We start from the raw sequence: 27,724 nt of genomic DNA, 5'->3' as shown, positions 1-27,724 counted from the left end.
CCGAGAGCTCGTAATTAAAACCAATCAGAATGGACCTAGAGACATCTTGAAGAGGTGCAAACAGTACACTGTTGAGCTCAAGGCAGAAGCACAATCTGATTTCAGAACCCCCAGAAAGTGCACGGGGTTCTGAATTTATTTATTTATTTTATTTATTTATTTTTTTAAAGATTTTATTTATTTCCTTGACAGAGAGAGACACAGCGAGAGAGGGAACACAAGCAGGGGGAGTGGGAGAGGGAGAAGCAGGCTTCCCGCCGAGCAGGGAGCCCGATGTGAGGCTCGATCCCAGGACCTTGAGATCATGACCTGAGCGGAAGGCAGACGCTTAACGACTGAGCCACCCAGGCGCCCGGCGTTCTGAATTTAAACAGAACCTTTTCCTCTTGCAACAGAAAACAGTCTGCCATGATTTGAGGTGGTTTGGAACTCAAGGAACAGGGAGTAACAACATACAAAGTGCAATTTTGATCACAGTGCACCTCTCTTCAGTCTTCTGACTATTGTCTGAAAATGCTGACACTCTCAAGAGACCCTTTGCTGTATTTTTATTTTTTTAGATGCACAGAACAAATCAAACTGTTCTGGAAATGATGTCATTTTACTTGTTCTAAAGCGAAATGTGCAAAAAGTTCTCCTGGAAAGCCTTTGGTTCAGCTGGTATAATCTATTATTCATCAGCAATTTCCAATTCATGTGTTATACAACAATGCCATTATATTAATGGAATCTAATATAATTTGCCAATTTCCAAGTTAGAGGCTTTCTGTTTGTACAGTTTTCTACACTTGTAGCCTATGAGATTCTCTCTCACTGAAGAAGAATCTTTAGCTTCTGGTTTTATAGTGAGATGGTAGAGCAGAATGGTTAAGAATCCAGCTGCCTGGATACAAATCCTGGTTTATTAGCAATTTAGGCACATTAGTAATCCTCCTTGAGCTTCAATGTCCTCATCTGAAAGATGGGGTTTGATTTAAGAATTAAGTGATAGTTGTTTTTTTTTTTTAAGATTATTTATTTGTTAGACTCTGAGAGCACGAGCAGGGGGAGCGGCAAGCAGAAGGAGAAGCAGGGTCCCCACTGAGGGAAGAGCCCGTTATGGGACTCTATCCTCAGCGCCTGAGCTGAAGACAGATGCTTAACGGACGGAGCCACCCAGGCATCCCTAAGTGATAGTTTTCTGATTAAAGATGGCAGATTTCTCTTTTTCCCCTCATTTGAAACCACACTCAAATGACAGAGATTTTAAAATGAAAGACATAATCCCATAGGGCAAAGAGAACAGAAGACAACAGCAACAAAATTCTGGAAACCAGTAAGCAGACGAATATGTGGTAATGGATCCAACTTGAGAAAACTGAATTCTAAGCTGGGATCAGAGAAAGCTAAAATGCAACCCAGTTTGAACAGAAACCCTCCCCCCCAAAGGAATTGTGAGGTCTGGGAGGCCAGTTCCTGACCACAATTAAAGTGGGTGTCACACGAGTGGGGAGACACTTTAGTTTTTACTAGATTGGAGGGCGTGACTGGGGACTAAAGAAATCCTGAGAAAACCTGAAGAAACTTAAATCCTGAAAAATCTAAAGAAAACCTGAGAAAAAGAGGCAAAACCACGGAGAACAGAATGCCATGATGCTCCTAGGGACATCTCAGGCCCAGAAGACAATCAGAGGTGATTTAAAAACTGCAGAGCTTGAGTAAGAGGATTTGGGATAGCTCTATCGAGAGGGATCAGAAAGGTGAAGGGTGAAGAAGCCCAGGAGGAGATTTTAAAAAATTCCTGGGTCAATTTTAAAGGGACACAGTTATTTCTGTGGGCCTGACAGAAGTGGCCTGAGAAATGTATGAGATTACAACATGAAAGGAAGCAAACATGAGACGTACCAAGGGGAGCCAGGCAGGATGATAATAGGCCAGAACTTGGTGTTGGTCAGGTGGGAGAAAATTTCCTGGCTGGAATTAGCCAACTCAGAGGTGGCGGTGGTCAAGATGCATATGAACAATGGATACTTTAGAAAACAGAAGACTCATTGATTCCATATCTTTCACAATGATGAGCCCCACAGGACAGAATCTAGAATAGTATCTTAGGGGAAAAAAATCTACATCAGAAAGCAAAGGAATAGGGGAAGTTAAAAGAAAAAAAAAAGCACCCAGACTCAGCAAGCAGGGCTGGGAAAGAAGACAGGAATCCTTTCAAACAGCAGGTTAAACAGAAACTCAAGTGAGTCTTCCCAAAAGGAGATGGATATGAAACTCTAGAGACATATCCAGTTACTACCCCAAAATATGTAGCAGAAAGCCCTGTTACTCAACCCCTGGAACATTCAAAACCTGAGGAAAAGACAATCAAGGAGCAGGTGGCAGAAGTATTAGCCCTTACGAGCTCATTAGGGGTGTAAGCTTCAGAATCATCAACAGCAGGTCTGGTTCATGAATCTGCAGAGGATGTTTTTCCAGCTGAATCAATGGGGAGGAGAAACGCAGCTTTCTCTAGTCTCAGCACTTCTCTGCATTTCTAAGAGGTGGTGGAAATGGAAAATGTGGCCCTGGACTGAGAAGCCTCCACCAGAGAACACAGAAGCTCTGTCAGAGGCACAATCCACACCCGATGCAGTGCATCAGGGAGCCCTCCACTTCCATCTCAAAGTGCAAGTGCAAATCAAGCAAATTTTGAATATAAATGAAAAGTACTTTAAGTAGGACCAACTTGATTTCCCCCATCCAGATTGAGAGGAGGATTTCTGTCAGCTGAGTTTAAATTCATGGCCATGGACTCTAAATAACCACCACAGACTGAGTTGTATTTGGAGAAGACAAGAATATTTCCATCAGCTGTCCTTTATTTGATATGACTGGGTCTCTGCTATGGGCTGCTGGGAGACCATCGTCCATGGGTCTCTCCCATTTCTATGTGGCTTGTGAACAGGGGCATAGGCTGTTTTCACTCTGGATTAACTATCTTTTCGAGGATGTTTGTAGAGCAAACCATCTTGAAAGTCAGAGATAGTGTCTCTGGAGGAAGAGGCAGTTTTGTTTATCATCCAGTATAATAAAGATAATGTCTCTCTCTGGGGCAAAGGGCAGTCAGATTTGCTTCAAGCCTATCATAAAAGATGCAGGTTGCCAACAATCAGGGTTCCTTAGCTGTGATACAAATCTACTGCATGTGCATCTACTCGAGCTCCTCTGTATCATTCCCATAGGACTTGGGGCTGCAGGAGGACTTATGCAAACATGATGCTCTAAACCGGGATTGAATCCTAAACTGGGATTGGAGAAAGCCAAAAGCTACTTGCTGTGCCATCAGTAATAAAGTCGTTTGTCTCTGACCCAGGAATCTCATGTCTTGTGCCAGCACCCATGAAACCATAGTGTAAAATCTCAGACTTTTTACAGTTCTTGATGTGGTCTTTGGGCAAAATTAAATAAGGTCCTGGGAACAAAAGTTTGCCTGGGACAACAGTTTAGGAATGAGGGATTAGCTCATTTTTCTAAATGTCAAGGGTATAGGTCCATTTACTCTTTGTTCATTTACATTTCACTAAAAGGGAAAGCATACAGGAAACTTGCTGTTGAACAAATTCAACTTTCTTGGAGCTGAAAGAGTCGTATTTGTTGCAGTGAGCAATCACCCAGGCTGCAGATGCTGAAGACCACAGCCTCTCCCCGGCATCAAGAATCTCATTTGTGAAGATGGAGCAAAAGAAAGAACAGGAGAAATTGAAGGAGGCCATTAAGTGCTTTGGTTTTTAACTCAAAAGGTGAGGGAAATTCAAGATTGGGTGTTAATTACTTTTGATTTTAATGTCTTTGGATTATGATTTACAAGGAGGTTTGAATATGTTGGGATTGTAATTATTTAAATATCATTATTATGTTGACATTTTCACTCTTTGTAGCACCTCTGAAAAGCTGCACTGGACAATGAGGCTAGAAATAATTTTGTAGGAGAAACAGCCTAGGAGTTTTAGCTTCTGGTAAATTTTATTCTTCTGGAGGCAAGGAGCAAACCATCATTACCTTAGAGACAGGCCCCCTGGGTCCAAGTTAAAAGTCTAGTACTTAGAAATGTTCTATAACTGCTGTCCAAACCATTTACGAGATCTCCTTAAACACACTGTAACTAATATAATGGTGAACCCTGAGCATCATCTGTCTTTCTCAGCAAACTTTTGAAGTCTTACAAACCAACCATGCAAAGTGTGGCTTTTTTCATCTCCAACCATCTCCATTGCGCAAGCAAATCTGATCCCAAGGAAAACTGCAGGAGGACGGGTTGCACCCAGTTCATGCCATGTTTTTACGGTTCCCAGCACTTGAAAAAAAAAAAAAAATCTGCAGATGTGACAGAAGACATCCAAGCTCCAAATCCCTAGGCAGCTGTACTGGCTCATCCCCCTGGTCAGTATCTACAGGACAGTGGAGCGTGGCGATTTCCCTTTTATGCTTCAGTCACACTCAGATTATTTTTAGGCTGCCAAAGGAAGCTCATTTTCCAAATCTCTGGGGCAGATGTTTGAGTGACCAAAGGAGAACCAGATGGCCATCAGAGAGGCCAGGGCCGGGAATGAATAACCATTCAGAAAAAGGGAATCAGAACAACAATAAATCAGCCCAAAGCAGCAAGAAGCCTGTGATGACTGCAGAAATTAAAACAGAAATCTGCTGCACTAGAGTCACTGCTTTCCAACGAAGGGGACTCAGGACTGACGAGGAAAACAGTAAAGCTGAAAAGTAAAACTTGCCAGACCCCAGAATGTTCTAGTACACACAGAGCGTGTGTGCAGAGCGTCAGAGGCAGCTGGGGAAAAGCCGCAACTGATATAGACCCAGGCGTTCAGGCTGGGGCTCTGAAAATGAAACAATATTGTCCTTGTTCTGAGCCTGTTTCTGGTTTCCTCCCATTGATCATCCCCAAACAATTTGAACGGGCTTAACATACTTTGTTGGTGATTATTTGGATGATTTCTATGCATACAAATTAAATAGATTTCTTAGTCCCTTGGAAAGTCGAGGCAAAGAAATCACCTTTAAGGATGTCGGAATGTAATCAGTCATTGGCCCACGTCTGCCTCCCCTGTGGCGGGTTTGTACGTGTCACCATGCCAAGGAGGGGACAATGTCCTCAAGTGACTCAGTTCTTCAAAAATAACAGGAGATACAGATCGCAAGAAGGAGAATCTGTACATGTCCCTCCTTGGTATTGATTTCAAATTGAGGCAAGGCGAGGGCAGACATTATCTACAAAGCAGGAATCTATCATTCTCGCCGTATTCCATGGCCCAGTGGGTGAGAAAAATGTGGAGCCTGCAGCTCTCCTTTGGCTGGTGGGCTGGCTACTAAAGGCAGATCTTTGGGTCATTTCTCAGCAGGAGCGGGCTGCCTGCTCTCCTTGGGCGTATTTCTGGGAGCAGGACAATGACTTTTTTTTTTTTTTAGGGAGGGAGACATGGGAGAAGGGGAGAGGGAGAGAGAGAATCTAAAGCTGGCTCCACACCCAGCGTGGAGCCTGATGCAGGCCTCGATTCCACAACCCTGAGATCACAACCCGAGCCAAAATCAGGAGTCGGACGCTCAACCGACTAAGCCACCCAGGCGCCCCTGATAGTCTTTATCCTAAACTCCAGAATGATAAACTCATGTGTGTGTAGGAAAACATCAAGACACACAAAAAGCAGAGGTGGGTGAGCTATCAGAAAAGAAAGGCATGTTAAGATCTTGAGACCCAAGAAGCAAGCGGGAGGGATGGAGGAAAAAAAATAAGGCATGAATTAAAACACTCCCATACAAATGTTTTCTCTCTACAAATGTTTCTTTAGAGAAAGTTTTACATGATTATCTGGCTTAGAAAAATAGAAGATCATTTTAACTGAACATACCATCCAGGCAGGTTTTAGATGAAGAGTAACTGATTGGGCTGAAGACACTGCTGCTAAGTGTTGATGTTCTGGCAAGTTCCAGGGGGCACCCTGAGGCCTTTTGCTGCCTTTTCCAGATCAACAGGATTTGTACCCTCAACTCTTTATTTTCCAGGACTGGTACTAACTTCATGCTTATTTGCTGATATATATTTCCAAGGGTATGCACTTCTTGAAGAATCTGACTGGAGAGCTGGGGTGTGTTCATGGGAGCCCACATAGGAAGCAATAAGAAGAGAGGCTGTCCCCAGGCTCACACATGGTCATCTATAGAGGGGTTGGCAAACTGCTGTGTGGGGGCCAAATCTGGCTCAAGATCTGTTTTTGTAAAGTTTTAGCGGAAGTCAGTCATGCCCATTAGTTTACTTATTGCCGATGACTGCTTCTGCACTACAAAGGCAGAGGTGGATGGTTGCGACAGAGACTGGCCAGCAAAGCCTGAAATGCATATGATCTGGCCTTGTAACTGCTGACCTCTCACCTATAGTAATAGTTCAGACCCTAGGCGTCCACCTTCCCACCTCTACCCCTATCCAAAGTCACTGTGAACAAACTTGAGAAATTTTAGGAAACATAATTTAGTAAGTTGGAGGGAAGGTACTGACAATCAGAGACATCTTAAGGAAGCTGCTACTGGAGACAAGGCTTACTGGTCTACCATGGTATTTCCTCTGAGAACATCTTTGGCATCCATGCTTTGTGATTTTATCTTTAAATTTCATTTTTAAATGATACCAATAAGAAACTCATTTGAAATAACAAGGGTTCTCTTTTTAAGATGCACATAATTTGCTAAGTGTCACAGAATTATTGGCCACCATTGAGACTGGTTTAATCAGATCGCTTTATCAGCAAACATACTGCCTGGAAGAAATGGAAAAGATTTTGCTTGTTGGATGGCCTTTGTTGTTATTGATGTTGGTAGCGAAAGGGGGGGAAATGACATGGAGAAGAAGGATAGAGGACTTCTTGGGAGCCTGGAGTCTCCTAGGGGCCGGGGAAACTGTGGGTACCCACAGTAGGGAAGCTGAGAGCAGTATGAGGGCACCAGGCTTCAGGAAATCTGTGAAGAGAGGGACTAGCAACTGAGGAGCAGAGGACAGGAAGTTGGAGGTTTTGAAGGTAAACAAAATCCTATTCCAACTATTGCTTAGGATTGGCCCTGCCTTCACAAAAAAAGGTGGGGAGGAAATTCTTCTCATCCTTTTCTACCACCAAGGACCCCTTGATTGAAGAAGCCAGCACTCCACCTGGTAGGTTGGCCCTGCTCCCTTCCTCCACTGACCTGTCAGTCACACTGCCTCCTGCCTTTCCATCTTCATGGCCACCTTTCCTGCAGCACAGGCTCTGATCACTTCCCAGTGGGGCTACAGCAAAGGCCTCCACACCTGTCTCTGCCTCCACCACTGCTCTGCTTTTCTTCAGTCTAGTTGTTTCTCTACTTCACTGTCAGAGTAACCTTAAAACAAATACTCTGACTCCATCACTCAACTTGAAAACCATCACTGACTCCAGTATTTGTAAGATAAGTCGAATTCCTTAGTCTCCAACTAAAAGCATGGACTGAATATCTATGCTTCATAGACTATTTGTTGATCCTTGAATGGGCTGTAAAATTTCCTATTTGAGGACCACTGTGCATGTTGTTCTTCTGCTCTAGAGTATCACCCATTTCTGTGGGTGTTCCTATGGAAAATCTATGGAATATTCAACCACCATCCCATCCATTGAGCCCTCCCAGATTCCTGGAAGGAATCAGATGTCCCTCCTCTGGGTCAATATGGCATATGGCTCCTAAGAATTTATTACATGGAAGAGGGGAATATGAAAAGTATAGTAATAACTATAATTCATTATGGAATAAAATAAATCCTGTTAAGAGAGGAAGACTGTGTCTTCATCTCTTTGTGTCCCCCAGAGTCCCCAGCACAGCTCTCAGCAGCATGTGGATGGCAATATCAGGCTGGCTATAGTCCAGTGTTGGCTCCTTCCGGGACCTGGTTGTGAGCACCTGCAGGGCCACATCACCAGCTTCTGTGGTTGTATCTGGTGTCAGAGCAAAGAGTGTCAGGAAGAATTAGAGATGTCCTCAGCTTTTGGAGCTGAGGAGAGGGTGTGTGTGTGTGACGTGCGGGCTATCTGTCTCTACTGGCTTAAAAGATAATTCCACAAATATCTATTAAGTAAATATGTCTGTTGCTAGAGGAAATAAGTTTGAATATCCACACAACAGCTTTACCAAAAAAATTTTTAAAACATCTACTTCATTTATAAATCAGGAAGGGTCTGATTTTAAGTATTATGGTATGAGAAATAGACAAATGAAACTGGCAGAGAGAGACAGAGGTTGGCACTATTAGAAAAGTCTCTTTGAAAGATGAGGGGGGCTTCAAAATCTTGATAGGCACAAGTAGAAGGAAGGATATTTCAAGTGAAGGTATAAGAGAAAGAACCAGAAGGGAGTGGCATGGTTTTCTTTTTCTGCAAATGTCATTTACTAAGACCAGCCAGTATTTACATAAAAAGCTAGGCAAGCAATAACAAGCAAACAAACAGCAAACAAAAAGCTAGGCAAGCAAACAACAATAACAATAGGGTTGGGGAGAACTCAATTAACTTTAAACAAACCTATTTCTTTGAGAAATGTCTGCCCTGGATTCCACAGGGGAACTTCTGATCTCTTCTATTTTGCTTTGTTTTTATTTCCAGGCTCTGGACTACTGTTTTGCCTAAGATGTAGTGAAAAAGAGAAAAACACCCCCCAAACTCCAACTCTTCCATTTCTCATGAAGTCTGCAAGTGAGGTGTGTTTTTTTTCTAGCATACATTGTCTATTTGTCTAATTCATCTATGCACTGTCAAAGTGGTTTTGTCATCTTCCTAAAAAAATCAACACAATAACTGGAATTGAAACTAAGTGGGGATATCCTGTTTCTCTTAAGAGAGTAAGAATCTGACTGTATCAGCATGATTTCCATTTACAGTCTCAAAAGACACATACATCTCAAGGATTTCTGCTACCTTCAAGGCTGATTGAAGCTCATAAACAAATAAGATAGATTTCCTAAGCTATACGGTGCACAAATGGGTCACATCATCCCGTTTTTTCCTCCTGTGCAATTGCCATCATTTTGTCTAGGGCAGAAAAAAGTTTTCATTTCAGTTTCATTTCTGAACTGCCTACCTTCCTCAAGTCTTAATATATCCATCTTTACATTTCAATGTGCGGATCACAGATTTAAACTCCCAAAGGACATAGAAAACTAAATTATTAGGGGTGATATTTATAAGAGGGAAATAGGGGGCAGGGCTGAAAGGCATCTTGGAATATGGTAATGGAATGAATACATGAAGACAGGAACCAACTTACCTGAAGTCGTAAAGTCACGTCATGACTTCTGTGGTGTTATTTTCACAAAAGAAATTAATGAGAGGGCAAAGAAATAGGATTACATGCTCTAGTAGACCTTAGTTTATTTTCACTGAAATTTGAAGGAATTTTTCAAATTCAGAAGGCGATAATAAAGTCGACTGCCTACTAAGGGGATTTCTTGAACTGTATTTCACAAGGCTCCAGGCTGGAATGTCAGCCTTTGTGGATGGTGTAGCCACCAAGCACTCCCAACATAGAGTCGTAAATTATAACCCTATGCTACTGCACTAATGTGTACATACACTGTAAAACCCCAATCTAAAATGAAATAAAATCTATACAAGTTCTCCTACTTTCCATGCACGCTCCACGGGACAGTCTGGTATCCCCCCACTGGCTGTGTTCACCCCGCAGTTGAGACCCCTGAGCGGAGAGTGTAGACACAGTATTTGCTTTTTTAAATGCAAATCACTTGAGTTGTTTACTTCCTTGAGAAGTGCAAACTGCTCATTTGGAAAATGCAGCACAGAGCCAGGTAACAAGTTGGAACAGGCCCCAGAAAATGTGCCACGGGACTCAACCTAATGCAAACCTCAGCAGTTTTCTGGGCCATTTATCCAGGCCGAATAATTACTCTTATCTTACCTTCCCCCCACCCGTTTAAATAATCACTTCATCTCCTTAAGTATGAAACCAAACCAAACAAAAACCACCCCCAAATTTAAATCTCATTTTCCTAGACCAGCAATAACTGCAGCCCTTGTCTTATCTTGTTCTGGCAATTCCGCACCCTGCGCTGAGCTTCACGCAGCCTCTTACACGTGGCCCGAGCCCGCTGACGTCTGGCTTACAGAGCATCTAGGTGAGCGGAGACCTGCGTGGGAAAGTCTCAGACTCTGAGGGGAAAGAGAGGGTGGTTCAGCATCCGGGACTGTGGAATGGAAAATGTACAACTCGGGGAACTGTGGGTCAGTATATGCGTCACTGCCTGCTTTGGGTTGGTGCCGGGAACAGTAGTCTGTGTACCAGGAACTGGCTGGTGTCCGCAAAGGCAATGAGAAGAACTAGGAGATACACGAAAGTCTCCGCTCAGGAGGATCCCGAGTGGGCTGGGGGAGTCTGTGTTTCCAAGTTTCCCACGAGCACCTCAAATATATGGCCTCACTCCCTCATCCCAAACTATGGAAAGGAGGGAGGCAGTTGGGGGCCTAAAAGGTCCCTTTGTCTCAACAGGTCTGGGGGCTCATGCAGCCCCCAGCCGGGAGACTCAGGAGCCCTGCCACGAGGCAGCTGGTCCTGGAGACTGCCACATGGCCAACAAAGGGTGTATTTGAACCTGCTGCTTCCGACAGCAGTCAACTTCTCCCCAAAATTTGCTTTTCAACATCTGGGTGAGCATCAGAATCACCTGGGAAGCTTCTGAAGATTAATTCCTGGGCCCTACCCCACTCCAACCAGGACCCCGGAGATCTGAGGACCAGCTGAAACCATGCCGTCCCTGTGCATTGTAGACACAGAGAAGAGCGCGGAGCTACCTGCACACGGATGCGTCTGCAACACACAGTCATTCCACCGGCATATCTGAGAAGCGCTGTGAACACCTTTCTGAAGACATTCACCTTTTCTTTCCCGGCCCTTTTGCTTTTGCTTTTCCCTCATAGCTGCCTGGAGCCATAAGCATGACTCGTCTCGGGGGGACAAGCAGAGCTAAGTAGGCTTCTCTCTCACCTAGCTTATAAAGACAAGGTTGGGGCCAGCTGATCCCCAAGGTTCCCTGTAGCTCAGACACTTCGCAGTTCTATTTATCAGAATCCCCATCTGTGAGACTCTCCTTTCCATGATCTTTTCCCTGGTACGTTTTTGGCTTGTCTTTTTTTCACTTACGGTCCACATACCCCTTCACCAACTCCCTTGGAAAGTTTAATCTTTTGTTGTTGCTTTTGATTTGTTAAAAAAAAAAAAAATCAAGTCCTAAATTCCATCTCTAGCCTGTGCCTACCTTAACCGAACAAAAAGTAAAGAGATCTACTCATTTGTTAATGAGGCACTACTACGAATGTCCTATTTTAAGGGAAGGTATGCTGTGTTTTCCCAGTGCTATATGTAGAAAAATGATTTCTCTATCATCGATATTCCTATGCCAGGTGGAAAATCCAGAGGGAAGAGGCAGATAAACTTCCTAGTTTGCAGACACCAACACTAAGTGCCATGCCCATTTTAAATTCATGGCGGGCTAGTGAAGGCAGGCAAGTCAGTAGGAGATGATCAAACATGACGAGGGGGGAATGTCAACTGTCCACCTGTCCCAACATCCTTCCACCCCATACATACATGCATACTGAGAGCCAACATTGAACCCTTGGTATACATGGGGAAGCAAACCTGACATGGTCCCTGCCCACTTGGGTCCTCTACTAGTGGGGGAGGATGACATTAAGCAAGCCTGCACGTGCATCTATGTATCATTATAATCTGCGTTAAGGACCATGAAGGAAAATACAGGGCATGCTACATGCTAGGCATCCAGGCATGAAGGATATGTGTATCTGGGAAGACTTCCTAGGAGAAGTGAGTCCTGAAGTTGGATGAGTAGAAAGAGGAAGACCATGTCTGACGCAGGGGAGTGAGCCACGTCTAAGCAGTTGCTGCAATTGCCGTGTACTCAGAGGCACCCTGAGGTGTGTAGCCCAGCCCACTGCACCTGGCCGAGCTGCCTGTAACACCCTCTCCTCGAGGCTTTAGGGAAAGAACACTGCCCCCTTTGCAAAAAGTGCAGTGTGCCCTGCGTCAGTCCCTGTGCATTAACAGTTTCATTCTGTGAAGATCTGATTTCCAGTCAGTTATGGGGTCTTCCCATTTTAATACTAGTTGCAAGTTTACATATTTGGTGCTCACTGTTCTTTGCATAAGGCTCTGATTTGATTTACCAGAAAAAAAAAAAATCTAGCTTAGGCACAAAACAAGAGACTGTTTCCCGCCTAGGGCAGCTCGACTCAACCAGAAACGATACTTCTAGACACGGCAATACAAGTCCTCAGTGCCCAGACACTCTGGAAACTAAGGGCCGACACTTTATCAGTTACTCAATCCAAACAAAGCACAAGAGCTCCTGTCCTTTCTTTCCATATGTAGATTAATACCCACCCCCGAAGATGCTAACTCTTCCAGAAGACTGGAATTCAGGTTCTCCCTCCTCATGATTATCCCATCACCAAAGAATCAAACACCAATACCACTTACAGAATCGTTAAGATCCAGTTTGGCGCTTCTTTCTTTTTGAAAGATGAGGTCCTTTATTCCTTCTTAAACCCTAATCACCCAGAAGTTCTCTAAGATTTTCCCGAACTGGTGATTCCAGAAATGTTAGAACTGATTCCCTTGATGTCAAAGGAAGCCGGATACAGGCCTGCTGATTGATGTGCTAAACAAACTCTTCCGAACTGAGCCTTGACAATTGCAGGTTTGGCAAGACAATCATTACTTCCAGTTTTGTTTTTGTTAAAATAGAAAAAGGCTCCCCAACACTTAAGAGGTATCACCCAGTCCATCATGCCCTGTTATATTAAAACTCTTCTTCCTCTCTTCATTTTAAAAGAGAGGAGCCACTTTCTCAGGAGGCTAGATTTTTTTTCCCCCTGAAAAGTCTCATTTTTAAAAAGATGAGCTATGATTATTTGCACTTGAGAAAGGAGACATGTTTTTTGGAATAGCCAACAACAACACAGTTCCCACTCCTTTTATTGGCGGGCTCTCAAGTTCTCAAATGTTAGCTTGCGTCCAAATCACCTGGAAAGCCTGTTCAATGATGCTGGCTGCCAGCCTCAGAGTTTCTGACTCAGCAGGTTGAGGGTGGGACCTGAGGCTCTGTGGTTCTAACACATTTCCAGGTGATGCTGCTGCTGCTGGTCCGGGGACCACACTTGGAGAACCATTGCTCCAGAGACAGCTTTATGATCAAGAAATATGTACTGAGGGGCGCCTCAGTGGCTCAGTCGGTTAAACGTCTGACTCTTGATTTTGGCTCAGGTGATGATCTCAGGATCATGAGATCGAGCCCTGTGTTGGGCTCTGCACTGCTTGAGATTCCCTCTCTTCCTCTGCCCCCTCCCCTCACCCCTGCTCACATGCGCACACGCACTCTCTCTGTCCCCCCAAAAAGAGAAATATGTACTGAGTAAGTATGGAACACAAGGTACTCCAGTGGATACTGGGAGCCCAAATAGATATACCTGACTTCAAAAGTTTACAAAGTTTGAGTATTTTCTTTCTTCCCCCAAAGAGATAAGCAGCTACAAGTAAATAGAGAACAGCACAGGCTAAATGCCCAGGGAGCAGTGATCAGCAGATTTGGGAGAGAGCGCGATGTTGATAAATGTTTTGAGCAGAGGGCGGCCTTGGAGATAACTCTGAACTTGATCTGGTCCTGAGAGGAAGGTTAGTGCTTAGATAACCATGGATGAGACACACACGTAATGCCTCAAAGCAGAGCATCTCAGTTCCTTTTAACACTGACTCTCCTTTCTGTGGGGACGTTGGCAGGCAGCAGAGGAATTACGACTCGTGTCCTCCGCAGGCTTGCACACTCAGTGGCGCCACGTCATCTTGGTTCCAAGTGCACAAAACCTGCAACTAAGTTGAGACTCCCTCAACTGGCCACAAGGACCAGAAAGGAATTACTCTTCCTGATTCTCTTATCAGCAGCAAGACCAGATCTTGCAGCGCTTCAATACCCCACAGCATGATACCCTCAATGGTGGAAGAGGCAGGGGCCAATTCTTCTTAAAAGTGGATGGAGGAGGGCTCAGCAGGGGGCAAGAGGAGTGAAGCACAAGCGTCAGAGGCTCGTGGACCCAGGCTTGTACCTCAAGGACATAAGAGGACCAGGTGAGCACCAAGAGACAGATCAGAAGTGGTCAAGGAATGGCAAGAGAGCACAGGAGAATCCTTCCTCTTTTCAACCTCCTATTAATCCCAGACACGCTACCATCCTAGGGTGACAGAGATGCTTAAGACATCATGGTCTTTGCCCTTGAAATGTTCATGTCTAATGAGGAAGACAGAATAAAAAGATAAATTATGAAAACAAGATGGTAAGCACTATGGCAGAAGTCTATTCAAGGGCAGAGCACAGACCAAATAACTCTGGGGGCCTCAGGGAAAGGTTTACTTATGGGGAGGAGTAACATTTGGGCTGGGCTGACAAGTATCTTCCAAGTCGAAAGGGCAGGTACAAAGGCACAAAGTAGTGGAGAGTTCTGGAACACCTGGGGAATGTGGATCTCACAGTGCTAGGGGAGGGCTGTGTGTGTGTGTGTGTGTGTGTGTGTGTGTGTGTAGGGCTGCTGGGAGCATGGGCAGACGTCCGTGCGGGCTGTGTGTGTGTGTGTGTGTGTGTGTGTAGGGCTGCTGGGAGCATGGGCAGACGTCCGTGCGGGCTGTGTGTGTGTGTGTGTGTGTGTGTGTGTGTAGGGCTGCTGGGAGCATGGGCAGACGTCCATGCGGGCTGTGTGTGTGTGTGTGCGCGCGCGTGTGTGTGTGTGTGTAGGGCTGCTGGGAGCATGGGCAGACGTCCGTGCGGGCTGTGTGTGTGCATGTGTGTGTGTGTGTGTGTGTGTGTGTGTGTAGGGCTGCTGGGAGCATGGGCAGACGTCCGTGCGGGCTGTGTGTGTGTGTGTGCATGTGTGTGTGTGCGTGTGCGTGTGTGTGTGTGTGTGTGTGTGTGTAGGGCTGCTGGGAGCATGGGCAGACGTCCGTGCGGGCTGTGTGTGTGTGTGTGCATGTGTGTGTGTGTGTGTGTGTGTGTGTAGGGCTGCTGGGAGCATGGGCAGACGTCCGTGCGGGCTGTGTGTGTGCATGTGTGTGTGTGTGTGTGTGCGTGTGTGTGTGTGTGTGTGTGTGTAGGGCTGCTGGGAGCATGGGCAGACGTCCGTGCGGGCTGTGTGTGTGTGTGTGCGCGCGCGTGTGTGTGTGTGTAGGGCTGCTGGGAGCATGGGCAGACGTCCATGCGGGCTGTGTGTGTGTGTGTGCGCGCGCGTGTGTGTGTGTGTAGGGCTGCTGGGAGCATGGGCAGACGTCCGTGTGGGCTGTGTGTGTGTGTGTGTGTGTGTGTGTGTGTAGGGCTGCTGGGAGCATGGGCAGACGTCCGTGCGGGCTGTGTGTGTGTGTGTGTGCATGTGTGTGTGTGTGTGTGTGTGTGCGTGTGTGTGTGTGTGTGTGTGTGTGTAGGGCTGCTGGGAGCATGGGCAGACGTCCGTGCGGGCTGTGTGTGTGTGTGTGCATGTGTGTGTGTGTGCGTGTGTGCGTGTGTGTGTGTGTGTGTGTGTGTGTAGGGCTGCCGGGAGCATGGGCAGACGTCCGTGCAGGCAGGCTGGAGTTTATGCATTCCATGTTAAGGAGTTGGGATTTTAACCTCAGTGTGATTGAGAGTCAGTGAATAATTTTATACCATTAAGCGACATGGCCAGATGCTAATTTACAAATTGTCATTGCAGAGCAGAAGACAAAGTGGAGAAGACAGACTGGAGAAAGAATGGCCAGTCACGTGCCCCAGCCAGCGTGGGGAGCGGGCAGTCTCCCGTACTGGCTGTGGGGGGAGTGGTGAGCAGCGGATGGTGGAGACGGAGCCCTGTCACTAAAGCCAGACCCTTCTGAGGTGGATGACAATTATGCAAATGACCATGGAATTTCACTGTCCCGCTCCCACTCCCTTTTTCCTGCCTGCACTACTCAAATTTGATGTTCACCATATGGTTTTATTCCAAGCACGGCTGGACCTTTCTGAAAGGAAAATCTCCTTGCTGTCTATTGCAGCCATGAAAAATAAATCCTAAGGATGCTCATCACAGGTCCTCAGCATTTGTATTGCATTTGCTCAGCTAAGTGCTTGGAGCACACTATGACTTACAGGTGCAAAAACAGTCAATGTCTGAGTGGAGTTTGGCAGCAGGTTTAATCATTATCATCTGTGAAATAAAAGGCTTTGTAACTTGATTAAACTGTACCAGGTTTCTTTCATTTAAATGGTTCATTAGTATTTAAAAATGATGAAGCAGAGAGTCCTGGATTATAAACATAGAACTGAAAAAGAGAATTTTTTTTTTCCCTTCAGTAGTTCAGTACCTTTATAAGGCAGAGCAAGGCAGACCCTGGGCACACTGTGAAATCCAGAAAATGCTTCGTGTCAGCTGCCTACTTGCTGGTCCTGCAGGGCTCTGTCTCGGGCTCTGTTCTCCTGGTTGAAACCAGAGCTCAAGAGGATGGTGACACATGATTGGTGTTGAGGCATTACTGGGGAGCCAGGGAGAAACCCAGGTGTTCCCCCCTTCGGGAGGGCTTTGCGAGGAAGGCAGAGCAGAAGGCGAAGTGGGTGAGGTGGTGTCGAGGCCCAGAGAAGGGGGAACTGTCAAAGCAGGATCAGCTTGGGTTTTGCGTGGATAATGGATTTGGGATTTCTCTTTGAAAGCCTGGGGTGACATGACGGAGATCCCCTACCACACTGCACTGAGACGTGCACTTGTAGAGAATTAGTGCTGAGTTTCCCAAATAAATTATGTTATCATATAAGGCATTGACATGCATTTGGCAAAACTACAATAAACATATAAAACAATATGATTAATTGGTAAACTTTTTTTTTTTTAAGATAATGTTATTGGTGGTGATGGGAACTGGCCACTGCTAGATCTCTAAATTAGTAATAAATAACCTCTCTGGGGAAAACCTTTGACTAAGCAATTCTGCTTCAAGCTATTTAAGGAAATAAAATTAAAAAATGTGCCCAGAGGTACATGAATGAAGGTATTCTGTACAGCATTCTTTATAACTTTGAAAAAATCAGATCTACATGTGATTGATGAAAATGGAATTTCTGGTAAAAACCTGGTGAAATAAGCTATGGCACTTCTATGTTATGGAATACTAGCAATTATAAATCATGCTTCAGGAGCCCCTTTAATGACATGGGGGAAATGTTCATGATTATATCACTGAAATCATTCCAAGTTTCAAAAGTAAATATAAGATCAATTAAAAATACACATGTGCTGGGGCGCCCGGGTGGTGCAGTTGGTTAAGTGTCCGACTCTTGGTTTCGGCTCAGGTTGTGATTTCAGGGTTGTGGGATCGAACCCTGTGTTGGGCTCCATACTCAGTGTGGTCCACTTAAGACTCCCTCTCCCCCTCTGCCCCTCCCCATCCCCCCATCCCCGTACACACACGCTCTTTCTCTCACAAATAAATCTTTTTTTTTTTTTTAAAGATTTTATTTATTTATTTGACAGAGAGAGACACAGCGAGAGAGGGAACACAAGCAGGGGGAGTGGGAGAGGGAGAAGCAGGGTCCCCGCAGAGCAGTGAGCCCGATGTGGGGCTCGATCCCAGGACCCCGGGATCATGACCTGAGCCGAAGGCAGACGCTTAACGACTGAGCCACCCAGGCGCCCCCTCACAAATAAATCTTAAAAAAAAAAATGTGTGTTTATCTACTGATTTAATGCAATCCCTATCAAAATACCGACAGCATTTTTCACAGAACTTGAACAAATAATCCTAAAACTTGCATGGAGCCATGAAAGACTCTGAATAGCCAAAGCAATCTTGAAAAAGAAGAACAAAGCTGGAGGCATCACAATCCCAGATTTCAAGATATACTACAAAGCTGTAGTGATCAAAATAGTATGGTGCTGGTACAAAAACAGACACATAGATCAATGGAACAGGATGGAAAATCCAGAACCAAACCCACGACTATATGGTCAATTAATCAATGACAAAGGAGGCCAGGATAGGCAATGGGGAAAAGACAGTCTCTTCAACAAATGGTGTTGGAAAACTGGACAGCAACATGCAAAAGGATGAAACTGGACCACTTTCTTACACCTTAAACACACACACACACAAAATTTGTGGTCAAAGACTTAAATGTGAGACCTGAAACCATAAAAATCTGAAAGAGAACATAGACAGTAATTTCTCTGACATCAGTCATAGCAACATTTTTCTAGACATGTCTCCTGAGGCAAGGGAAACAAAAGCAAAAATGAACTATTGGGACTTCATCAAAATAAAAAGCTTCTGCACAGCAAAGGAAACAACCAGCAAAACTGAAAGCCTACTGAGTGGGAGAAGATATTTGCAGATGACACTCAGGCTGGTTTCATTATTTGGCTATTGTAAATAATGCTGTAACAAACATAACGGTGCATATATTTTTTCAAATTAGCGTTTTTGTATTCTTTGGGTAAATACCCAGTAGTGGGATTATGGATTATATGGTAGCTCTATTTTTAACCTGAGGAACAGCTATACTGTTTTCCAGAGTGGCTGCACTAGTTTGCATTCCCTCTAACAGTGCATGAGGGTTCCTTTTTCCCCACATCCTCACCAACACTTGTTGTTTCTTGTGTTGTTGATTTCAGCCATTCTGACAGGTATGAGGTGATACCTCATTGTGGTTTTGATTTGTATTTCCCTGATGATGAGTGATGTTGAGCATCTTTTCATGTATCTGTTGGCCACCTGGATGTCTTCTTTGGAGAAATGTCAGTTCATGTCTTCTGCCCATTTTAAAATTAGATTATTTGTGGTTTTGGTGTTGAGTTGTGTAAGTTCATTAAATATTCTGGACACTAACCCTTTATCGGATAAGTCATCTGCAAAGAGGTGGCAGGGAGGAGACACTAGATACACAGGCCTGTTCAAGGCTTATTCAAGGACCACCCCTGTAGGCTAAGGGGGCTAGAATGTGGATAGTAATCCAAAGGCCCTCTGAGGCTGCCATGCTGTGGTCAGCTGTGGGCCTTGGAGTAACCATAATTTTTATGGTGGATAAATCCAGTTAGATTTGGGTGTCATTTTCATTAGCATTCAATGAATGCTTATTCTGTTGTTTGTTTTAAAATTCATTTTGTTATTTATAACTCAGCATCAGATGTAGTGGCTAAACTCTAGGGATTCATTGGGAACCCAATCCAGTCATCACATTACCTCATGGAGTGTAGAGTTGGACGGGGGAAACAGATCTTAATCAAATAATCACAAATTCAAATGTGACAAGCGGTTCACAGGAGAGCCACAGAGTCATGCTATGAGGTCTAAGAGATTTAATATACGTGGGTGTAATCAGGAAAAGTTTCTCTGAGGCAGTAACACTATGGCATCCCAAAGATGAATAGGAGTTATCTTATTCAGGAAGAGGATTCCAGAGAGAGAGAGAGAGAGAGAGAGAGAATAGCATTTGCAAAGGTCCTGTGGCAGAAAAAGATGCAGTCATCTTGAGGGACTACAGGAAGGGTGGTGTGGTGATTGCTTAGGAGTAATGATGAACTCAGTGAAAAGTAAGGTTCGAGAAGTAAGCAGGAATCAGAGAAGCAGTGTAGGCCATGAAAATTAGCTTTGTCTCTGCCTTTACTAAACATAAAAATAAGGGCAGCCACCGAATGGTATCAAAATACAAAGAGATGGAAATAATTACACAGTTGTTTTTAACCTGTTCACCTTAACCTCATTCATTCAGCTCTGGTTTATTTGCTTCACAGGTTAGTATTCCGAGAAAGTTCTCCTTTGAAGGAAAAGCAGCTGGAAAAATGTTTCCAAATCAACAATGGGCCTATACAATGCCTGCAGGCAAATTACAAAAAGGCATCTCTTCTTTAAGATGCTTTCCTTCCTTGACTGGAAAATTGCCCTAATTTATTGAATTTGTTAGAGCAAAACTCTTTACTGCCATCTTTCAGAAAATTGTCCTAATAAATATAAAAGCCTATGATTTTTATCATGCAAACGGTGCTTCCTTCAAGGTAGCACACTGTGCAATCCACACCCACACAACCATACTCAGTAGCCCTGAATCTCCAGTGATCGAAAAGAAAGGAGAAAAGCAACTTTTTCTTCCTTAAACTAAAATAGCATATTGCGTAAATGTAATAAAACATGCATTTTTTGGTCTTCTGAGGCCTAATTATAACCACAACGAATTTTCCAATGCTTACCCATGCTGCCTGGGTTTAGTGCTGGTGGGAAAGAGTTAGGGGCTCCAATGGCAGAAGGGGGGCACCCTCCCCATGGCTGGTTGGATGGGGAAGAAGCGCTAACAAGAGTTGACACTAAAAATGCCACATCTGTCAGATCTGGGATCCAAAGAGGAAACAAGGAGCCACACTGCAACCCCAGTTAACCAAAAGCCCTCCTGACTCCGCATGCCAGGCAGCACGTGAGAGCTGACCACGAGGGTGTGAAAACAGCCACGAGCCCGGCGAGAGTCCTGGTTTCCTTAAAACCGAAAGACATATCCACACCACTGTGCCTGAATGGGCTTTATGTTATTGTAACATTCCATTCTCGACCAGAATCTCTCCATCTAAGTTTAAATTCACAACCAATCGTTTTCAAACACTACATCAAAAAATAGCAATAAAATCCTTGTGTATATATGAATTACTAAGTGTCCTAGAACTTGATATACACACTGAACTTACTACACCGTTGCTCTCTCGTCTCATTTCCAGTTTCAATGTTTTTTCTTAAATGAAAATCACTACCCTCACAGATTTGTTTGGAAGATCCTGACCAAAAAAAAAAAAAAATAAAAAAATAAAATAAATAAAAATAAAAATTAAAAAAACGCCCTGTGGTCCGCTTCCATTCGGTCTCTATCCTACTGTCTTAAGCTATCATCTCTGATCCTGCCATCAACATCTTCGGGGAAACACTGTTCCAGTGGAGCAGCTGGGGAAACAGAGGTGCACTTACTGTTCCCCGGACAGAAGACGAGCTGGGTCCTTCGTCTTCTTCCCCGTCTGGCTCCTGGTCTTCGTTGTCGGTCCAAGAGGACACGTCCTCTACTGAACTGGTCAGATCAGGCAAACTCTTAGATGTTAATCTCAGGAGGTCCTCGGCAGAGTTTTCCTATGGGGACACAATTAAAGAGTCATGAGTTACCCTACAGCACCAAGCAGTTCTGGGTCAAGGTCAAGGAAAACCCAGCAGAGTCAGCTGGGACTAGTCAAGTGCTTTGAACCCAAAGACCAGATGGGAATGTATGTTCCACATTTCCAGGATGGCGAGGTTACATCACATGTCAGGGCTGTAGACCCAATTTAAACCCAAATCAATTTTTTTTTCCTGAAAAATCTGTGTTTCTTAGATATTTCTACAGGCAATCCAAATTCCCTGAACTTTAGATCTTTTGATACTCTCTCCTGTCTTGCGTTCAGGGTAGTTTAAGTGCCCTCATAGGCAGGCCAACATCTTAGAGCTGTGGTCTCTGCCAGCGCTCCAAACCACCTCCCTCCATTCTCCCCTCCAACCCACACCTTCCATTCCGGCCATACTGACCTTCCAACACGCCAGGCTCTCCCCTGTCCTGCTCCCTTTTCTACCAGCAGCTCCCTCTGCCCAGTGAGCTCAACTTCCCAGCTCAGCCTGAGCACCCTCTCCTGCAAGCCCTCCTGGATCATCTCAGGAGGCATCCCGTTTGCCTTTCCCTTCTTCTCGAATGTCCTTTACTCTTTCTTTCATCACCTCGCATGTACGTCTGACTATACCATCTCTCCTGCTTATCTGAGCATTCCTCAAACTGAATGCCATTTCTACTCTCCGACGTGTCTCCAGGCCCAGGACAGAGCTCTAATATCCATGTGTTCCTCCCCCTCATGGCTCATCTCACTAGCATATGTTCATTAGAAAGAGATTAGGCTGTTGATTGAATCATGACGCCAAAGTGGAGACTGATAAGGTCTCTTCAAAGAAAGCAGCCCTTGAATAATTTTTAAAGGTCAACAAAATACATGGAATCAGACTCCATTAAGATTAGACTATAAAGAGGGCTCCACCATAGCCCTTCCTTCCTACGCACAGGGGTCAGCGGCAGGCAGGCAAGGTCACCGAGGCCACGTGACAATCCCACATGCAGAGGTGGCCCACGTAGCCACTGAGAATTCTCCGGGGAGGCACCACAGCCCAGGAGGCCAGGGACCAGGGCTGCGGCTGATCTGATGCCAGAAAAGAGAGAAATGTGTCCTCCCTTCTCCCACACCAGCCATTTCTACAAGGAAGGAAGCCCGTGGAAAGCTTTGATCACCATATTCCTCAGGGCTTGACCGAAAGGAGAACAAGAGAAGACACCCATCTTAAACAAGGGGCGTTACAGACTATTCTTGAGTGGGTGCCTGGTGACAGTGATGTTTGTTGCTAGTTTGACGTGTGTTGCACCGTGGAGACACCCGCAGCTCATTCATGTCAGGTCAGTAATTGTGAACACTATACAGTTAGACCTTACCTCAGGGAAGGCAAAAGCTATGAAGCAAAAAGTGAGTTTAGCTCTCTTCTGGGAGGTCAACTCTGTTAGACCATTAATGGAAAAGAGTTTTTAAAAGAGATGAATGTCCCAACTGGTGAGTAAATGGTACAACAGCCACAGGATAGAAGACTCCATGGTCATCAACAATGATGCTACAGAAATGCACTTTCTGATGCGGAAAGATTCTTACTGCATGCTACTTAGCGAAAAAGCAGGTGAGAAACAGTATTATCATTTTAATAATGGCCGTAACAATAAACTGGATGTAGTAATATGTGATAACCATAAAGGCAAACATTTCTCCAAGTGCTTCTTGCAACCAGCTGCAGTGTTTGGGCTCTTTAAAGTTCATTTAATCTTCCGGACATTCCGCGAAGTAGTTACAGATTCTCACCGTCCAGGTGAGGAAACGGAGGTTTAAAAAAATTCAACAACTTGTTCAAGACACACAGCTTTAAAAAAAAAAAAAAAAAAGACACACAGCTTTTATTTATTTATTTATTTATTTTTTTTTTTTTTTAAGACACACAGCTTTTAAAGGGCTGTGCTGGCTCTGATGTTCAGGGGACTCTGCCTCCAGGGGCACTCTGTCCCCTTGCGTTTGAGTCCATTAAAAAAATACACCTGGAAGGACAGACCAGGTAATGGATAGAACTATCGGCGGTGTTATGAAAATGTTATCTTCCTTTTCTTCTAGCTTTTCTACATTAGACACAATAAATGCATATTACTTGTTAATAAAAACTGAGAGTGCTCGAGAGAGAGAGAAATCTGTATTGATATGCATGTGCTTCCTGGACTATCAAAACACGCTGGGATATTCTGATTTCATTCATTTGACAAAAACTTTCTAAGCTTGTGTGTATAAGCAAACAACATATTTGTATGGAGCACATGAGACAGCCTGTCCCGAAGAAAGTAACGGTTATATTTTCAAAACAATGCCCTAAAGTTTGGTGACAAAGTGACTATTTTCTACAGCAATAATTTACATTTTTATTATTTTTTTTATTCAGCAAATCAAAAGCTCTTTTTTCTCCCCCTCCTTCTCTTCGAATGTAAAGACAAAACAAAGACTCTGGATTGCTTGCTCTTGTTGGATAACGAAGAGGCACAGATGCCAACAGGTGTGGAAAGACGGACTTTTTCTCTCCAAGGTGGATGAGTATCTTGGAGGGTGGAGATTAAGTTTAGGAACAAACAGTGGGCAGCTGCTATAGCAACGTATTGCCTAGTTGTAAACGGAGTCTATGGGAGGAAATGAGAGGTATCACTCCTCCGCGGGCTGGGTCATCTTTAGGCCCTTCAGTACAGATGGCCAAGAGCAATAGATTGAGAGCTGGAACACCCATTCCAGGGCTCCAGACGCCCTACAAAGACCCAGTGAGTGTCCCTAAAGTCAAAGCCTCTGGCAGGAACACACTACCTTTCTTTAATGCCATTGGCTCCGTGTCCTTTATATCTTATTTGACTAAGGGGCACCTTGGTGTACAGGAAGAAGCATGAAACTGAAGTCTTATGGACCCACGATGAAACCTGTTTCTGCCCCCCACTGCTTGTGTGACCTCTGGGTAAATTAACTAACCACTTAGATTTTAACGTCATCTTTTGAATAAAAAGATGTAAGACAGGAAACCATCAAAATCCTAGAGGAGAACACAGGCAGCAACCTCTTTTACCTCAGCCATAGCAACTTCTTTCTAGACACGACACCTTGCCATAGCAACTTCTTTCTAGACACGATTTCCTTGCCAAATCCCTCTCTCATGGGATTTCAAGAATTAAATGAGATCATAGGGAAAAAGCGCCTGGCACCCACTGTGTACCTGATACATGTTAGCGTCCTTTCTTTGAGTCAGTGAGTGAGACCACAGATCAGGCATCATCCAGGAAACCAGCTTTCAAAACCCCCTTGTATGCTCCTTAATTATGCTTATCCATAAGTGGACTTTTTATTATTTAAATTTAAGGAGTATAATATTACAGTGCAATATTGGTTTCTGGAGTGGAATGCAGTGATTCATCACTAACACAAAAACCCAGTGCTCATCACAACAAGTGCCCTCCTTAATGTCCATCACCCATCTAACCCATCCCCCACCCACCTCCCTCAGTCAACCCTCAGTTTGTTCTCTACTGTTGAGTATTTTATGGCTTGTTTCCTCTCTCCTTTTTTTCTTTTCCTCTTTCCCATATGTTCATCTATTTTCTTTCTTAAATGCCACATATGAATGAGATCATATGGTATTTGTCTTCCTCTGACTGACTTTTTCACCTAGCATAATACATTCTAGCTCTATCCATGTCGTTGCAAATGGCAAGATTTCATTCTTTTTGATGGCTGAGTAATACTTCCGTGTGTGTGTGTGTGTGTGTGTGTGTGTGTGTGTGTGTGTATACACACACCACATTTTCTTTATCTATTCATCAGTTGATGGACATTTGGGCTCTCTCCTTGGTTTAGCTATTGTTGAAAATGCTGCTATAAACATTGGGGTGCATATAACCCTTCGAATCTGTACTTTTGTATCCTTTGGGTCAATACCTAGTAGGGCAATTGCTGGATTGTAGGTTAGTTCTATTTTTAACATTTTGAGGAGCCTCCATATTTTTCTCCAGTGTGGCTACACCAGTTTGTGTTCCCACCAAGAGTATAAGAAAAGTTCCCCTTTCTCTGCATCCTTGCCAACATCTGTTGTTTCCTGTGTTGTTAATTTTAGCCATCCTGACAGGTGTGAGGTGGTATCTCATTGTGGTTTTGACTTGTATTTCCCCGATGATGAGTGATGTTGAGCATCTTTTCATGTGTCTGTTAGCTATCTGGATGTCTTCTTTGGAAAAGTGTCTATTCATGTCTTCTGCCCATTTCTTAACTGGGTTGTTTCTTTTTTTTGGGTGTTGAATTTGAGAAGTTCTTTGTAGATTTTGGACACTAAACCTTTATCAGATATGTCATTTGCAAATATCTTCTCCAATTCTGTAGGCTACCTTTTAGTTTTGTTGATTGTTTCCTTTGCTGTACAGAAGAGTTTTATCTCGATGAAATTCCAATAGTTCATTTTGCTTTTGTTTTCCTTGCCTGTGGTGTCGTGTCTAGAAAGAAGTTGCTATGGCTGAGGTAAAAGAGGTTGCTGCCTCTGTTCTCCTCTAGGATTTTGATGGTTTCCTGTCTTACATTAAGGTTTTTCAACCATTTTTGAATTTATTTTTATGTATGGTGTAAGCAAGTGATGAATGGACAGACCTTTCTTGTTTTTATTTTATGATTTCTTTGTGTCCATGTGTTTGTGGATAACAGCTTGACCTAGGAAATGTTTTCTCTTCCCCATTTCCTGAACTAGCAGAAGAAAGAAGTCAGCATAGAAATAAAGGTTTGGTGGCCCCATGGTATGCTTGTGCAGGAACCCCCACATTCTTGAGCCACAGACTGTGGGGAGGTGGGCTGTGCAAACACAGCACTCATGTGTGTGAGTGTTTAAGACCCGATGGTGCTTTTCAAACCCCATCACCTTTGGCTGAAAGGGAACTTGCTTGTCCTTCCCTTGCAGCATTTCCCTCTTGTGGAATTCAACAGACTGAGAGGGAACATCCCTGCTCTGCTCTCCTTCCTGTCCCTAGTGAGGAGACACCAGGGTGCCCTATGGTATCTCTGGGAGGGGAGGAGGGAGCCTGTGATTGGAGACTGTCTCAACCCCTGCCTCCGGGGCCTCAATGCCAACCCTTCCTCCCAAGTCTGTGCCAAGGCTCTGCGTTCTTGTTGGAAGCCTGAGAGTCTGGGTTAAGGGATTGGGGTGAGAGGTGTAAAAGGAGGAAAACAGATTTTCCAGATAGTTCAAAATATTCTAATTATTAAATACTACAAATATAGGCAATACACCTTGTAATCTAAGAGGGAAAATACAGAATGGATGTTAGGTTCAAAAAAATAATAGGAATAATGAGGACAGAATTAGCCCTACTGGCAAGAGTGTATTGCTGCGAAGGGTTGAGGGCTGGGGTGGCTTCCCATCACTGCTTCCATGAGTGAAATGAAGCCCAGTGGCTCCCCTGCACTAGCTGCCAAGTCCTGTGGGCGTTTTCCTGTCTTATCAACAGCAGATGGGAGCAGGGAGCAGAAGCAAGAGGGCTCGGGTCCTCTTTCTGGTCACACTGCTGTGGAGGCCTGCAGCCTTTATCCAGGGCGCTAAGGCTGGTGACACCAGGGGACAAAGTGGATGCTGGGGGCCCAGGACATCGGCACTGTTTTAACACACTCCAGGGATGGGGGCACAAGACACACCAGCCTGAGCCCTTGTGACAAAGAGGGGACAGCCAGAGGGAGGGGACAGACATGCTGTGCATCAAAGCCAGGGTCCTGGTGCTGCAGACAGCATCTAGGCCTCTGTGAGATGCAAGCCAGCCACAGGAGTTCGGCCTCACTGTCTCATCCGGAAAACTGAGGAGAAAGGGGGAAAGGGTGGCTGCACAAACAGGATTCATAGGGCTTCCTGCAGTGCCAACACTCTGTGAGGCCACGAGTCAGAACCAGGGCCTGTCGCCTGCCCGTGGCTAACCCTGAACCTTTCTTCCTTCGGGACCTGGGAGAGGGGCAGCTCCACACCTCTCCTTCCTCCCTGCCTTCCAGTGGACACCCATGTCTCCTCTTCGGTTTCTCCCTGGGAGAGGTGCTACTCTCTCTACCTTGTCCTTCTGTCCACCCTACCATTCCTCCCCCTTCCTTAGTCCTATTACTGCTTTTCCATCAACTAAATATTTCAGATAAAGGCCACCCTCGTGGGCTTGCCCTGTAGAATCACGGCTATTTAAATGGCCCCAGTAAACATGCAAGTGTGTATGTATGTATGTGGCACAGGGAGGGCTCAAATCCAAATTCACCACCATCATTAAAAATATTAAAAACAAAAAACAAAAACTACCTACCTTGCTGGCTACCACCAGCTGAACCATTCCAGTGGCGGAGCGGAGAATGGCCACAGCTTCCTCATGGGAGAGCCCCACCAATAAGTGACCATTGATTACCAGCAGCTCATCTCCTAAGGACAGCCTGCCATCCCTGAGGAAATGGAGATGGGAAAAAAATCCCTTGTCAAGATATTCTGGGCTTGAGAAGGGACATTTTCCTGGAGCTGGGGA

General features: G+C 44.7%; 1 protein-coding gene across 10 annotated transcripts in view; it reads right to left on the bottom strand.

The window, feature by feature from the left end:
- PDZD2 (PDZ domain containing 2) overlaps positions 1 to 27,724 on the bottom strand; it is a 343,515-nt gene that overhangs the window by 51,313 nt on the left and 264,478 nt on the right. For 9 of the 10 annotated variants that reach the window (XR_013445502.1, XM_078066608.1, XM_078066602.1 and 6 more), the window contains 2 exons: positions 27,512 to 27,644; positions 21,043 to 21,198 (listed from right to left, as the gene is read on the bottom strand). Coding sequence is in view for 9 of the 10 variants with exons in the window: in XM_078066608.1 (XP_077922734.1) it covers positions 21,043 to 21,198; positions 27,512 to 27,644 (289 nt within the window). In the remaining variant the exon portion in view is untranslated. The remainder of the gene's footprint in view (positions 1 to 21,042; positions 21,199 to 27,511; positions 27,645 to 27,724) is intronic. The other variant, XM_078066604.1, reaches the window with a different exon arrangement.

The sequence above is a fragment of the Halichoerus grypus genome, chromosome 2, assembly GCF_964656455.1.
Source record: "Halichoerus grypus chromosome 2, mHalGry1.hap1.1, whole genome shotgun sequence".
Classification (NCBI taxonomy): domain Eukaryota; kingdom Metazoa; phylum Chordata; class Mammalia; order Carnivora; family Phocidae; genus Halichoerus; species Halichoerus grypus.
The sequence above is the reverse complement of the archived record's forward strand: the minus strand, read 5'-3'. Positions and strand labels throughout refer to the sequence as shown.